This window comes from Choloepus didactylus, chromosome 8, assembly GCF_015220235.1.
Source record: "Choloepus didactylus isolate mChoDid1 chromosome 8, mChoDid1.pri, whole genome shotgun sequence".
Lineage (NCBI taxonomy): Eukaryota > Metazoa > Chordata > Mammalia > Pilosa > Megalonychidae > Choloepus > Choloepus didactylus.
The window spans coordinates 112,163,159-112,179,502 of record NC_051314.1 but is presented as its reverse complement, the minus strand read 5'-3'; the positions used below and the strand labels follow the sequence as shown (position 1 = coordinate 112,179,502).

Here is a 16,344-nt window from a genome sequence, read left to right as displayed (position 1 = left end):
AATTCTATTCAGATAGGTTAATGCTCTTCACTTGCAAGAATTTGAAATAAAGTTACAAGGAAAGGAAATTTATCTTAGGATAAACTAAAATAAAAGTAATCAACAGTCAAATGTATAGAATTAGTAATCCTTCATAACCAGAAGCCACATATTTCTGAGTTCTTTGAAAAAGAAAGAAATTTCAAAAGCATTGCAAATTGTATTTTGTGATTCTTTTTTTTTCACTTAAAAATTTGAGTACTTAACTCTCTTCCTTATTTGCCTAGGCGGTGCTATATAATGATCGTTCAGTTTTGGAGAACCATCATGCAGCTGCTGCATGGAATCTTTTCATGTCCCGGCCAGAGTATAATTTCTTAGTTAACCTCGACCATGTGGAATTTAAGCATTTCCGTTTCCTTGTCATTGAAGCAATTTTGGCCACTGACCTGAAGAAACACTTTGACTTTGTAGCCAAACTTAATGCCAAGGTAACTAGATTTGTATTAGTCTTCATTTTATGGTCACATTAAGAGATGCTGTGGAACAAAAGCATTGAACTCAACTCTATCCTATCAACTCATACATGTCAAATGTGAAAATAAAAAGAAATAAAATGGTTTAATCAATTGCAAATATATAGGCTATATAGTTGCAGGTCCCAATCTAGAAACCCAAGAAATTGAGGTGCTCTGTGTGTATATTATAATTTGTGCTACAGAGGAAAAATAAAATTCTAACTTTTTTTGTTGATTTAATTTGCTCTCATCTCTATGGTGTGATAACATAAATTATCTGGCAGTAGTAAAGGTCATAAGTGTGAAGCAAGCATTCATAAAGCGAACATAAATCCCAGATGTTAATTGAAGAAAATAATTTGTAGCTACATCCTTTTAATGGTAATTGTTAACATCTGCTATCATTTACTGATCAATACCATAATTGATAATTACATATTTTATCCACTATTTATTATTTTACTTTTTTGATGAGCTATTTTACTATTAATTTATACAAGCCAATAACATTATATTAAATAGCCAAGAAGTTCCTCAGTGCTTGGTATTCTGATCACCACATGGTAGGAAGACAGTAAGTATTCTATTGTTTACTCTCCTTTTCAAAATTTGTTTTCACTGAGGCAAAACACATTTTAACTTTGCCCCTGAAACAGGTAAATGATGAGGTTGGAATAGATTGGACAAATGAAAATGACCGCCTGCTGGTTTGTCAAATGTGTATAAAGTTGGCTGATATCAACGGGCCAGCCAAATGTAAAGAACTCCATCTTCAGTGGACAGAGGGTATTGTCAATGAATTTTATGAACAGGTAACAAACTTAACTGTTTAATCTCTCTTAATCTATACTGGGGTGCTCATGAATTCACCAGAGTTCCCAAAAGCTTCCAAAATTGTGATCACACTTTTTCATATCCATACTTTTATCAGAAAATGCACTTGCCAATTTTGATCAGAGGCTAGAAAATGGCTTGGTAAGGACTAGACTAAATTATAACCATAGAGCTCTAAGGTTGAGTTATTTGCAAGCATTTTGGAGGAAGAAGATTTGGATAATGGAAGGACTTAGTGAGACATTAGGAAAATCCTTGAAATATTGTTCTTTTGTAGATTTCTTTTTTAAAATACATGCTAGTTTAAGTTTATATGGAGAAATGTATCTCAGATTAACTTCATTTGCTTTTCTGAGTCAATAGCAGCAATATATGAAAGCTAAAAAGAAAAAGGCAGGAATTTTATTTGGAATGATAACGTGAGAGTCAACAGACTGCCAGAAACCTACCACAATGCTGTAAGCATGGGGTGACCCTCCCAACCTTACCCTACACTGATCAGATTCCATCTGAAGCATTGTGTTCAGAACTGTAAACTGAAGACCTTAAGAAGGATATTGAGGTACTGGAGCATGAGCAAATGACATAAAAGGATATGAAGGATCCCAGACGGACCAGGGACCCGACGTTTTGTGCAATAGAATCCTACTTATCTATGAAGTGCAGTTAACACATCAGCTGGAGCTATTTCCTGAATGCAGAGTAACTCTTCTCTTATTTAAAGATGTAAAAAAAATGCTGGAGAGTTGAGACAAAAAGCCATGGAAGGTGCCATTGATGGTTCATTAATAAATCCTGCAGTGATTGTCGATCCACTTCAGATACTTGTGGCAGAAAACAAAGCAGTTCATGTCTACAAACTGGGAAAAATGAAGACAAGGACTCTATCTACTGAAATTATTTTCAGCCTTTCCCCAAATAATATTTCTGAGGCTTTGAAAAAATTTGGTATCTCAGCAAATGACACTTCAGTCCTAATTGTTTACACTGAAGAGGGAGAAAAACAAATAAATCAAGAATATCTAATATCTCAAGTAGGTGGTTATCATATTTCTCTGAAAAATCTTCCTGAAATAACAAATGTTACAGAAGTCAAAAAGATCTACAAACTTTCCTCACAAGAAGAAAGTATTAGGACAGTATTGGATGGTATCATTTGTAGAATGTCAACAAAAGATGTTTTGTGAAATGTAAGAAATATTAACAAAAATTTCAGTATTAAAAAAACTTATTTTCAAAAAAAAAAGACATGAAGGAAATTATATTTACACTGGGAAAACGGGTGATATAATAATTTGTCTTCAGATACTTAAGGGACTACAAATTTAGGTTTAGGTTTATCTTTATATTGTTATAAAGATTAAAGAAGATAGATTATATGAAATACTTAACATAGGGTTAGTTAACTCTTATAGAAATGTTAGTTCCCTCCCTATTCCCTAAAAAGGCATGACTTTGAACAATCTACAGAAGTTATGGGGTTTCAGGTCAATGTCAGAAAGAAATTTTTATTATTAAAGGTGTCCAAAATTAGGATGAGCTACTATATGAAGTAATAAATGCCTGCCACTGAACATATTTAAACAGAGATTAGAGAGAACCTTTATGAGTGTTATAGACAGGATTCATGTCTACAGTAAAAGATTTTTGCTTTTTAAAAAGTAATGCATTGCCTTTCCTAGCAATGGGATTAGTTCCTAATCATTCCTGAAATATTTGAAATGCAGAAGAAATGTAAAGAAAAATAAAACATGTATGTAGAATCCCACTATATAGGCATAACCATTTTTGGATATTTTGGTGTATTTCCTTCATTAATTTTTCTGGTTATCTTCTGGTTTGCAGTCTCGTTTGTTTTTTCAGAAAGAGTTGAAGCCATTCAAAATAAAAACACTTTTACAATAATGCCATTAAACATATAGTTAAAAAAAGGAATAATTCGACCCAAATCTGGGATAATGTGGCGACTTTATTAAACAATAAATTATTTTATGCTTACTGGCAGCCAAGGGCAAAAAAGGAACCATGATAGATTATATGTTTGTTTGATCAGTTTTCCAGACACTACGTTTTAAACTGCATTTATATTCTAAGACATAAGGGACTCTGAGTAGTATGATAAGATTTATCATCAACTAAGACATTAAGAACCATTTCTTTTTTTTTTTTTTTTGAGTGAATCCTTCCCATTTATTTATTTTTGTTGTTGTTGTTGTTGAGATTGTTCAGATACCATACAATTATCCAAAGATCCAAAGTGTACAATCACTTGCCCCTGGGTACCCTCATACAGCTGTGCATCCGTCACACTTAATTTTTGTTCAATTTTTAGAAACTTTTCATTACTCCAGACAAGAAATAAAGTGAAAGATGAAAAAAGAGAAAAAGAAAAAGAAACTCTAATCCTCCCCATCCCTAACCAACCCCCCTCAATTGTTGACTCGTAGTATTGATATAGTACATTTGTTACTGTTTATGAAAAAATATTGAAATACTACTAACTGTAGTATATAGTTTGCAATAGGTATATAGTTCTTCCCTATAATGCCCCTCTATTATTAACTTCTAATTGTATTGTCATACATTTGTTCTGGTTCATGGAGGCAATTTCTAGTATTTGTACAGTTGATCATGGACATTGCCCACCATAGGAGTCAGTTTTATACATTCCCATCTTTTGACCTCCAACTTTCCTTCTGGTGACATATATGACCCTGAGCTTCCCCTTTCTACCTCATTCACACACCATTCGGCGCTCTTAGTTATTCTCACATCTTGCTACCAACACCCCTGTTCATTTCCAAACATTTAAGTTCATCCTGATTGAACATTCTGCTCATACTAAGCAACCACTCCCCATTCTTAAGCCTCGTCCTATGTCTTGGTACCTTATATTTCATGTCTATGAGTTTACATATTATAATTAATTCCTATCAGTGAGAACCTGCAATAATTGTCCTTATGTACCTGGCTTATTTCACTCAGTATATTGCCCTCGGGGTTTTGTCATCAACGCATTTTTTTTTATATGGTTTTGTTCACTCACCATACATTCCATTCCAAGTAAATAATCGATGGTTCTCTGCATGGTCATACATTTATATGTTCACCACCTTCACCACTATCTATATAAGGGCATCTACATTTCTTCCACAAGGCAGGAGGGAGAGTCAAAGAAGGTAGAGAGGCAAAAGAAAGAGGAAAAAAAATGACAGCTGGGAAGCAGCAAAAGGAAAAATAACCTTAAAGTAGAATAAAGAATCAGACAATACCATCAATGTCAAGTGTCTAACATGCCTCCCCTATCCCCCCCTCTTATCTGCATTTACCTTGGTATATACCTTTGTTACATTAAAGGAAGCATAATACAATGATTCTATTAGTTACAGTCTCTAGTTTATGCTGATTGCATCCCTCCCCCAATGCCTCCCCATTTTTAACACCTAGCAAGGTTGACATTAGTTTGTTCTCCCTCGTAAAAGAACGTATTTGTACATTTTATCACAATTGTTGAATACTCTAGATTTCACCAAGTTACACAGTCCCAGTCTTTATCTTTCCTCCTTTCTTGTGGTGTCTCATATGCTCCCCACCTTCCTCTCTCAACCGTATTCATAGTTACCTTTGTTCAGTGTACTTACATTGTTGTGCTACCATCTCCCAAAATTGTGTTCCAAACCACACACTCCTGTCTTCTATCACCCTGTAGTGCTCCCTTTAGTATTTCCTGTAGGACAGGTGTCTTGTTCACAAAGTCTCTCATTGTCTGTTTGCCGGAAAATATTTTGAGCTCTCCCTCATATTTGAAGGACAGCTTTGCTGGATATAGTATTCTTGGTTGGCGGTTTTTCTCTTTCAGTATCTTAAATATATCACCCCACTTCCTTCTTGCCTCCATGGTTTCTGCTGAGAGATCCGCACATAGTCTTATTAAGCTTCCTTTGTATGTAATGGATCGCTTTTCTCTGGCTGCTTTCAGGATTCTCTCTTTGTCTTTGACATTTGATAATCTGATTAAGTGTCTTGGCGTAGGCCTCTTCATATCTCTTCTGTTTGGAGTACGCTGCGCTTCTTGGATCTGTAATTTTATGTCTTTCATAAGAGATGGGAAATTTTCATTAATTATTTCCTCTATTATTGCTTCTGCCCCCTTTCCCTTCTCTTCTCCTTCTGGGACACCAATGATACGTACATTATTGCACTTTGTTTCATCCTTGAGTTCCCGGAGACGTTGCTCATATTTTTTCATTCTTTTCTCCATCTGCTCCTTTGCGTGTAGGCTTTCAGGTGTTTTGTTCTCCAGCTCCTGAGTGTCTTCTTCTGCCTCTTGAGATCTGCTGTTGTATGTTTCCATTGTGTCTTTCATCTCTTGTGTTGTGCCTTTCATTTCCATAGATTCTACTAGTTGTTTTTTTTGAACTTTTGATTTCTGCCGTATGTATGCCCAGTGTTTCCTTTACAGCCTCTATCTCTTTTGCAATATCTTCTCTAAACTTTTTGATTTGATTTAGCATTAGTTTAAATTCCTGTATCTCAGTTGAAGTGTACGTTTGTTCCTCTGACTGGACCATAACTTTTTTTTTCTTAGTGTAGGTTGTAATTTTCTGTTGTCTAGGCATGGTTTCCTTGGTTATCCAAATCAGGTTTTCCCAGACCAGAACAGGCTCAGGTCCCAGAGGGAAGAAATATTCAGTATCTGTTTTCCCTGTGGGTGTGTCTTAGAAAATTGCTCCACCCTGTGATGCCTCAGGTCACTGTGCTTTTCTGCCCAGCAGGTGATGCCTGTTAGCCTATAATTCTTGACTGGAGTGAGGAGGTATGGCCGTGTTCCCCCAGGCTCTGGGGTCTGGTTCTGAATGGAAAGGGCCCCACCCCTTTCCTCCTAGAGAAGACAGACCCCCCAGGTGGAGGTCATTAGCATTTCAATGGTCTTGCTCTCTGCTTGTGCTGTCTCCACCCTTGTCTGAGTCACAGCCCTGGAAACTGAATATGACTGGAGCTTTCTCCACTGAGCCAAAAAAGAAACAGATAGTCCCCTTCAGACCCAGTCCAAGGCGACCCTCCAGCTCACCAAGGTCAGTCATCACCCAAAGCCTCTGTCTGTTTTCTGGGGATGCGTACCTGTAGTGAGCAGTTCACACTCGCTTCTTAAAACCCCATTTGGAGCTCAGCTGAGCTATATTCGCTTCCTGGGAGAGAGCTTCTCTCTGGCACCACGAGGCTTTGCAGCTCGGACTATGGGGGAGGGGGTCTCACAACTTGGATCCGCAGGTTTTACTTACAGATTTTATGCTGTGTTCTCGGGCATTCCTCCCAATTCAGGTTGGTGTATGATGAGTGGATGGTCTCATTTGTCCCCCCGCAGTTATTCTGGATTATTTGCTAGTTGTTTCTGGTTTTTTTGTAGTTGTTCCAGGGGGACTACTTAGCTTCCACTCCTCTCTATGCCGCCATCTTGCCAAGAACCATTTCTTATATTTTTCCTTAATTAAAAGGCAAAACCTCAAGGTCTCAAAAGTGGTAAATGGCAACAAAGCATTTCTACAGTAATCTTAGTGATTTGGGTGGAACCCCTTGGTAGTCAAGTAAAGAGAGAGTTTGGCACATGAATGTCTGGGTTCATACAGATTTTCGATACTAGGTGAAGATTGACTTGTGTTTTAAACCCTCTTTGTCCATTTAACTTTCTAGTAAAGAGTCACAATAATTCCTATTTCTAGGGTGATGAAGAGGCCAGCCTTGGGCTACCAATAAGCCCTTTCATGGACCGTTCTGCTCCTCAGTTGGCCAACCTTCAGGAATCCTTCATCTCTCACATCGTGGGTCCTCTGTGCAACTCCTATGACTCAGCAGGGCTAATGCCAGGGAAATGGGTGGAGGAGAGTGATGAGTCAGGAGATACCGATGACCTAGAAGAAGAGGAAGAAGCACCACCAACTGAAGAGGAAACCTGTGAAAATAATGAATCTCCAAGTAAGTTATAAAACCTACTTCTAAAGTGTCTTTCCTAGGATTGTTTTCTTAATTAGGTTCAGATGAATGTTATGCTTCTTGCTAATTACATATTTTGAGTCCAAATGTTACATGCTAGATTTGCTTATGGATAGCCCCATTCTCCAGTATCACAATAATAAAAATCGATAGTAATACTATGTATCTCATACAAGGATATGTTCTTTAGCACAAAGTAAAAAGAAATTGAATAGTTGAAGCCTGTTCTTTAGAATGTATTAATGATTTAGAGATTAAAGGAATTTTAATTACCATACAGATTAACTATGGGCTTTTATTGGCTTGGTTAAGAGAAGGTCACATGAAGTGATAAGAGGTAATATTCATTCATTCATTCAACACATATTTATTGAGTACCTACTACATGCCATGCTTTCTTCCAGGTGCTGAAGATAGAGCTGTGGAAAAAAAAAAAAAATGGGTAGAAAAAAGATCCTTGCCCTCATAGGCTTATGTTCTAGTGGGGTCAACAGACACTGAACAAGGCAAATAATTACATCTATAGTATATTAGGTACTGATAAATGATAGAACTTTTTATGAAAGGGTTGGGGGATATGAAATATTGCAGAGAAAGATTGAAATTTTAGATAAGAGATCCAAGGAAGATCTCAATAAGATATCTATATATAAAGACCTATAAGAAGTGATGGAGTGAACCATGGGATGTCTTGGGAAAGAGTATTCCAAGGAGAGGGGAAGCACAATGTGCAAAGGCCCTGAGGTGGGAGGTGGCTGGGAAAGCTGGCGTGGCATTGGGGAGCGGCAGTGGGAAACCGGATGATGTAGGGTTTGTGATGTAGGGTTTGTAACGTAGGGTTCTGTAGGTCACTGTAAGGACTTTGGCTTTTACTCTAAGATGAAAAGCCATTCGAGGTTTTGAGCAGAAGCGTTGGTTGACAACTTACATTTTAACTGGATTGCTTCAGCTGCTGTATGAGAATATTCTCAGGGTTGGGTGGGAGCAAAGGTATAAGTGGGATCAGTTAGAAGGCTATTAAAATTATCCAGTTGAGAGGTGACTGTGTCTTTGGACCAGGGCAGTAGAAACAATGAGATGTGATCACATCTGGCAACTGGTTTGGTGTACATCATATAACCAATCTAATTGTTTCAACCTAGTTGTTATTTGGCTATAAACATATATTAGTTTTCATCATGCTTTTAAGTATACTATCCTCATTCTCCTGCCATGAAAAAAGTGGTGAGTAACATCATAAAACTCATGACCTTTCCAGTGATATTGCACAAATATTGTTCCCGAGAACTTAGTTTGTGATTTCTATCTTCCATTACAGATGAAAAAAGTACAATCTTAATATTTTTCACAGCCCTTGTGAAAAATATTACCAATGAAAGACATTTAAATCATTTTGTTCTTATGTCTTGTTAGAGCCAGGAAAATGCATGACTTGGTTCATTTTGTCAAGGCAAAAAGATTCTCTCACTTTGTATTAACCCATTTTGCCCTCATCTAAGTACCCTGTTGTACTTATAATCCTAGAGAAAGAGGATTATAAGTACAAATGTAGACATATTTGATGGGCTTTTGCAAATTTGGCTTTAGGTAAGATTTTTGCTTCATTTCTTCTCGACATATAGATTGAAGAAAAAAATCAAAAGTTGTTTTCCTACAATATCCCACTGTCAAAGTAATTATATTTTATTTCTCAGATGCTTATAAAAAGACTTCCATTAGAAATTTAGTGCTGTTCCTAGGATTCAGAGCTAGGAGCCAAGACTTGGGATTCATGGGTTGTTCATTCAATTGTTCAGTTAATAAGCCTGAGTTAGTTCCCTCTTTTTACTTTGTTTTCATTTCAGAGAACCAGGTAGCTTGCTCCCCAACTAAAGACAAAATAGTTCTCCACTGAATGGTATTGAAAAGTATTGAGGCTTAGCCTCTGAAAAAAGTTTCGTTCCCATGGACCCTAACAGATTGCTATATGAACTTAAACACGTTAAAAACACAGACACTCAATCCAGGCATCAGGAACTGAAGGCCAGGCAAGGCTATTTAACAGCCTTAACTTCTCAGTGTGTTTTCGCAGCAAATGCTACAGCCATGTATTCTGTTCCTTTCTTTTCTGGTAGGGTTATGTTGCCCCACTGACTTCCAGATTCTGATGTGTTACTCTCCTGACCTTCCTGTTCTTATCTAGTTGACGAAAGCAGGAATGAGAAGTCTATGGATTCTGTTCACTAATGGCTTCAAAAAGCCAACTGGCCACCTTGCATTAAAACTTAAAACATCCCATCAACAATGAATTGATACCATAGCTTTTGAAAAAAATATCTTTGGAGTATTCCTTTACAGCCAAGAAAATGATAAATGCCAGGTAATGTTAATATTTACTAAAAATTGGCCATGCAGAGTAAAGGAGTCTTAGAACTGAAAGAATCAGTGATCATTCACTTTAACTGCCTCACTTGACAAAAGACTAAACCGAGGCTCAGAAAGTTAAATCACATCTCCAAACCTGCAGAGCCAGAAAGGGAACCCAGTTTTCCTAATTTTTAACTTCATTTCTTTTGGCATTTAGTAATTTTAATTACAGAAGTCCTGTTGCCCAAGATAGTTACCCAAGATTTAGTCTGATACTTAGATTTGAGAAAAAAAGTGAAGACACACTGATAACTTCTGAGGTTTGTAAAACTTGGAGATCTTTCAGGAAATGCAGGATAAAATGTTTCAATATGGTATCCTAGGGAAAGAAGGCTTTTTTCCCCACCTCATAATTAAATATGAAAGATTCCTACAGCGAACTTAGAGGTTTCTAATGAAGTACTAAGCTGCATTTAGACTTGGAGCAATGAAAGACTCTTTGTTCTCATTTCAAAAGATTCCAGTGCTGAACAGTTTGGCTCCAAATGCAGACATGTTTTCAACCACCTGCAGACTCTAATCTACGCAAATTTATTTAGTACAAACTTTCTTCTACGTCACTTTATTCATTGTAATTCCAGAGAGATTTATTGCTAACATTTAACAGCATTAATAAGAGAACAGCTGCTCTCAAGGGGTCTGCCTTGAAAGGAAAAAGAGAAAAATTGAGCTTTTGTTAGCTTCATCCCTATGAGTGTACTTCTCCAGAGATGTATAACTTTCAGATGGAATAATCACCTTGAGCTTAGAATGTTATCTATAAATGTGATTCAAGCCTGTCCTTCAGCCAGTGATCATCTGTAACCCTTTCAATTCAAAGGACTAGGTTAAAAGGTTTAATATTTCAAAAGTTCTCTTCAACAGAAGCTGATTTTTACTAAAATGCAACAAAAATGAAGTAGAATAGACGAGTAGATGACTTTGGTAGAAGAGTATTTTTATAATTTTCTTTTAAAAAAATCCAGTGTGTTAATGTATTTTATTGACTTGAATTGAAAGAACGCCTTAAAGTGAAGAAATTGGTATAAGGAGCCATGCCTGTGTGTTAGCACATGCCCCTCTCTATCGGAATGCTTCTGGTCCTCTCTGCATCCAGTGTAGTTAATACTCATCATTTATGTCCCAGCTCAGCTCTTTGAAAAAAACTTTATTCCCCCACAGATGGAGTCTTTTGTGTTGACATGTTTTGATGTGTAGGGCTGTCATAAAACAATACATGTGTTTCAGATTTTGTCGTGTTCGCTTTCTCTCATATGGACTATAAGTGCCTTTAAGTCAAGCTCTGAGCATAATTGATCTTTGTTTCCATAGATTCCAGAAAAGTGCTTCTCAGTTAGTGGGCGGTAATTATGTTTGATTGATGGATCCATGTGATGAATAAAATAATGATTACAATAAAGAATTTTTTTTCTGATTCTGCTTGTGTCCATGGCCCACCCTCCATGGCAGCATTGATTCAATTTAATAATCTTTATTGTGTGCCTGAACGGTTCAAAAGTAATTTACTGTGTTTTAAAAATTGATCTTATTGGCCTTTAAACTACAAGAAGCTTCTGTGGTATATTATAATAAAACTGTTGAAAGAATCACTAGCACTTCCACAAATATATTGGCAGGTACCTCTGAGAGATCTAGTTCCTTTGGCATGTTCCATAGCACTTAGCATTTTTTTTCCCTATTGTCAATTTTTTCTCTTCCTCCCAGAGTCTGCTTTATAAGCCATGACTAGTTGGTTGAATACACCCAAACATCCCATCTGATCATTCTGATAACTTGTACTGTTAACTCTTTAACATAGTCTCAACTAGATCAGAATTTCCTGTAGGCCACTTCTTCATATCATTTTCATTTTTACCATTTATCAGTACTTCATCATTTACATGGAGCTGTGGAACAGAAATTAGAGAATTATTCATCTAGTAAGCTGCTGCTGTGAGAGTCTGGGGATTTTGTTGAATATGCACACGAAAGGGAAAAGCTTCTGTCCTTAGGGAATTTTATAGTCTAATGGGAAGATCTTAGCCTACATTATAAATTCTCGACCTAAGTCTAAAATGGTCATTCAGAGGAGGATGCTGAGAGCTATATTATATTCTGGAAGCTTAGAAAAGAACAGACCTCTCTTCTAAGCTCAAGACCTTCTCTGTCTCTCCAACTGAATGTCTCCCAGACATTTCAAGTTCAACATACCCATATTCACAGCCTTCATGTTTGTTCCTCATGAACAACATCTTACTGCCATCTACCCAACTAATCAAGCCAGGAAGTTCGGTGTTAATCTTTGGTTCCTCCATCTCCCCTATTCCTTATATCCAATCAGTCACCAGATTCTGTTGATTCTACCTCATAAATATATCAATTTATCTACCTATCTTCTTTTCCACCACCTCCACCCTAGTCCCAGCCACTATCTTCATGCAATATCCTCCCAGTTGGGTTGTTACCCATGCTTTTTGCCTCCTTTCAAAGAGTTTTCATTGTTCAGTATAATTATGCCTACTTATTCGCTCTGTCTTCCATCTAGAGTAGAAGCTTCATGTTGGCAAGCATTATATCTGTCTTGTCTATCATGTCAGTCACCAGAATGTAGCACAGCACTTGGTATACATTGGGTATTTAGGAAATATATAAGGAATTGGAAGCCTAAATAATGAATTATGACGTAAACTCATATAGTGTTCTTTTTAAAAAGTATGTTTCTTCTGTTGAAATTAACTTTATTATACTTCCTGAATAAAGGCATACAATTATGTAAAAATAATCTTTAATACTTCCATATTGAAAACTTGAAATGATTTTGTGATAAGAAAATGTAATATATCCATTTATTAAGTACATATTTGCTTAACCTTGTCATGTATAAGGTCTGTACAAGGCTCCCTCAAGGAACTTGTGGTCTAGTAGAGGAGCTAATGCCTAGCATGTATAAGAACAAAATAGGTTCCTTGAAATAGGTACAATATTTAGAACATTGTTTTGTTACATGTAGCAAGACTCCAATCAAATGAGTGAACAAAAAGGGAAAGTTACTGGTTCCTGTAAACGTAATGTTGGTTAGTATCAGTGCTCACTTGCTCCTGCTTTTTTTTTTTTAATTCAGTTTTATTGAGATTTATTCACATACCAGTCATCCACAGTGTACAATCTACTATTCACAGTACCATCATATAGTTGTGCATTCATCACCACAATCTATTTTTGAACATCTTCCTCCAAAAAAATAAAAACATGAATAAAAATAAAAGTAAAAAAGGACACCTAAAACATCCTATCCCCACCATCCCCCCATATTTTTCATTTAATTTTTGTCCCCATTTTTCTACGCACCTGTCCATACACTTAGATAAAGAGAGTGTGAGCCACAAGGTTGTCGCAATCACACAGTCACACCATGTAAGATAATATACAGTCGTCTTTAAGAGTCAAGGCTACTGAGTTGCAGGTCGACAGTTTCAGGCATTTCCTTCTAGCTATTCCAATACACTAAAACCTAAAAAGGGATATCTAGCGCATAAGAATGCCCTCCAGAGTGACTTCTCAACTCCATTTGAAATCTTTCAGTCACTGAGACTTTATTTTGTTTCATTTCACTTCCCACTTTCAGTCAAGAAGACTTTCTCAATCCCATGATGCCAGGTCCAGGCTCATCCCCCAGGAGTCATGTCCGTGTTGCCAGGGAGATTTATACCCCTGGGAGTCATTTCCTACGTAGCGGGGAGGGCAGTGAGTTTGCTTGCTTGTGGGCTTAGAGAACCCTGCTCTTGTCTCTCCTTCACCTTCCTGACAGCTTGTTCCTCTAACGTTGCTTTCTTCATGAGACTGGCACTACAACCATCTCTAAGTCCGTATCACCCCAGACACACAACTAGAGGAGAAAAGGTCTCCAATCCCCTACACTCGCACTTTATGTCATTGGGAAAAATCCCAGGGAAGGAGTGTGATTGTCCTGACTTGGGTCACATATCTACCCATCAGCCAGTCATTGTGACACAGCTTGTGTTGTTGGGAGATGGGTGGGGAGGTAGAGTTTCATGACTGACGATCTTTTCTAGAATCACTTAATACATAGAATTCTCCACCCACCCACCACCCCACCCCACCCCACCCCAAATGATTTGGGATGTGCAGTTACCAGAAGAAAGAGATGATAATGATTCAAAAATGGAGATGACACCAACTCTTAGGTGTTATATGTGGTGTAACATGAGCGTTTAGAGAGAGATGATTTCTGAGAAGAGGAAGTAAGTAAAATATGACAAGGTCTTGAAATTTCAGTGATTGGGAAGAGAATTTCAGAAGGAGAGACAATACCAGCTTGAAAGTAGAAGAGTTCGGTGTATATACAGAAAACAGCACTTAAGTGTAGATAGAGGGTAGGCTGCAGAAAGGCAAAGACTACAGATGGTGTTTGTAGCAGCTTGTGGGGAACCTTGGAGTATGAAATTAATGTTGTGGTCCACCTAAATCAGAAAAGTGAGATCAACACTGTCTTTAAAGAAAATCAGTCTTGTAGACTTCTGAGTTGAATTGGTTGGCAGAGTAATGGAAGATATAATGATCAGTTATTCCAGTAGACTAGGTGAAGTCTTGGTAGTCTGAATGGAGTAGGAGTAATACGAAGATACCAGAACACTGTATTAGGCATTTTACTGAATATTAGATAACTGTTCACAATTAGATCTTGATGATAAAGTACGGGTTCTCACTATCTTCCTCTTGTTTCCCCACTCTTGAAAACTACATTCTCAGGAAATATGAATCAGGTGATAAATATATGTATCCATTTGGTACTTAATACCTATTAATTGTCTGAAAAGAGGTAACTGTTATGTGCTCAGCACATAAATAAGTAGTGTAATTTGGTGTTTTCCCAGGAAAGAAAACTTTCAAAAGGAGGAAAATCTACTGCCAAATAACTCAGCACCTCTTGCAGAACCACAAAATGTGGAAGAAGGTCATTGAAGATGAACAGCGGTTGGTGGGAGTGGAAAAGAAATCCCTGGACCAGTCTCCGCAGCAGCACCCCTCAGAACAGATCCAGGCCATCAGGGAAGAAGACGAAGAGAAAGGGAAGCCAAGAGGAGAGGAGATGCCAAGTCCAGAGCCAAACCAGTGACAGTGGATGGAATGAGCTGTGCTTCCAAACAAATTGACTTGTCACAGACACTTTTCAAGTCAGCACAACCCCTAGACACAACACTGTAGAAATACAAGAAGATGGGCAAATGGCTATTGCATTTTGGGATTCTTCATATTATATGTGTTTATTTTTACAGTGAGGTACATTGTTAAAAACTCTTGCTTGAAGAAGCTTTCACACTGCAACACCAGCTTTGAGGGATTTTTTTTTGAGGAGGAGGAGGAAAAATGTATGTGTGTGTGTATATAAGCTCACACATAGATACATATAAAACATATTCACACACACACACATATGTATATACATATACACACTGAAAGCCAGGCTTACTGGCTCCACAATTTAGTAACATTCGTATTAAGATATATATCAGTCACTGTGATATAATTACGTATAATGGAAAACATAAAACAAATCACAAAGGAAATGGTGCAGTTTAGCAAGGAAAAGGTGCAGCAAATGTAGGTTACCAAGTAAGTAGCTTTTGCTCTTAATATTGTGGGATAAAAATTCAAGAGCATTATTTGAATTCTGATTCATCCTGCCAACATTGTGTGTGTGTGTTTGTGTGTGTGTGTGTGTGTGTAAACAGGGATTGAAAGGGTGCTTGTGTGTATGTGTGTGTAAAAGGGAGATTTTTGTAGTTTTAGTAGTTCGTAGAGTAGCTGTAGCAAATGACTCAGTACATGTGAACAAACAGAAAGAAGTTCATTTGGGGGTGCCTTTGAGAGGCGGCCATTCCAAATGCCCTCCTCCACTTAGCTGCAATAAAGGACCCTTTGCAGACAAGTGCATTCACCAGCTGGATGCGAGGCCCACGTGACTGGTACTACTGCTGTGCACCACTTGGGGGCGATCTATGACCAGCCTGAAACTTGGAGGATCGAGGCGTTTTCCCATCTACTCGCTTAATGAATGTACAAGAGCTGTGTCTTTGAGTACCTGCGTCACTCACCAAAATCAAATCACCATATAAAGGGATGGTGTTCTTTATACATAACTGCCTAAGGAGGATCTGCGGCTGAGTCCTTTAATCATCTTAGAATTCTAAAAGGTTGCTAGAGAAGGCCTGAGAAATTACACTTAACAGTGATCTCCTGTCTTCTTAATTTGCTGCAAAATGTGTGGTAGAAAAAGGAAGAAAAGCAAACAGAAACCCACTATGGGGTATTTAGCTAGAGATGATGGAGAAAATTTCAACCTAGTGTTCTGGTGGTGTTGACCTAGTAAAAGCCTGATTCCATTGGATGTTGGCTTTGGGGGGATGGTAAAGGTCCCACTGACTACACCTGTGGTATTCCACATGCTGTGGGACGGGGTAGCATTCTGACCCGTGGTCGTGCTTCTTTAGGCAGGGAAGATTATAGAGGATTGTTGTTTGGGGATCTGGCCTTTCATTGAAAGTCTTTTTTTTGTTTTTTTTTTGTTTTTTTTTGTTTTTTTTTTTGTTTATTTGTTTATCTACACTTGTTTATG

The 16,344-nt window shown here is 37.5% G+C and overlaps 1 protein-coding gene and 1 pseudogene across 2 annotated transcripts in view; both read left to right on the top strand.

Moving 5' to 3' along the window:
- The window catches only part of PDE3A (phosphodiesterase 3A), a 343,776-nt gene extending 327,472 nt beyond the window's left edge, over positions 1 to 16,304 (top strand). Inside the window, exons 13-16 of one of the 2 annotated variants that reach the window (XM_037845708.1) lie at positions 267 to 470; positions 1,154 to 1,309; positions 7,052 to 7,304; positions 14,603 to 16,304. In XM_037845708.1, the coding sequence (XP_037701636.1) occupies positions 267 to 470; positions 1,154 to 1,309; positions 7,052 to 7,304; positions 14,603 to 14,844 (855 nt within the window). In that variant the 3' untranslated portion in view covers positions 14,845 to 16,304. The remainder of the gene's footprint in view (positions 1 to 266; positions 471 to 1,153; positions 1,310 to 7,051; positions 7,305 to 14,602) is intronic. The other variant, XM_037845709.1, reaches the window with a different exon arrangement.
- On the top strand, positions 1,785 to 2,518 carry LOC119541602 (annotated as a pseudogene).
- Positions 16,305 to 16,344: the final 40 nt, after the last annotated feature.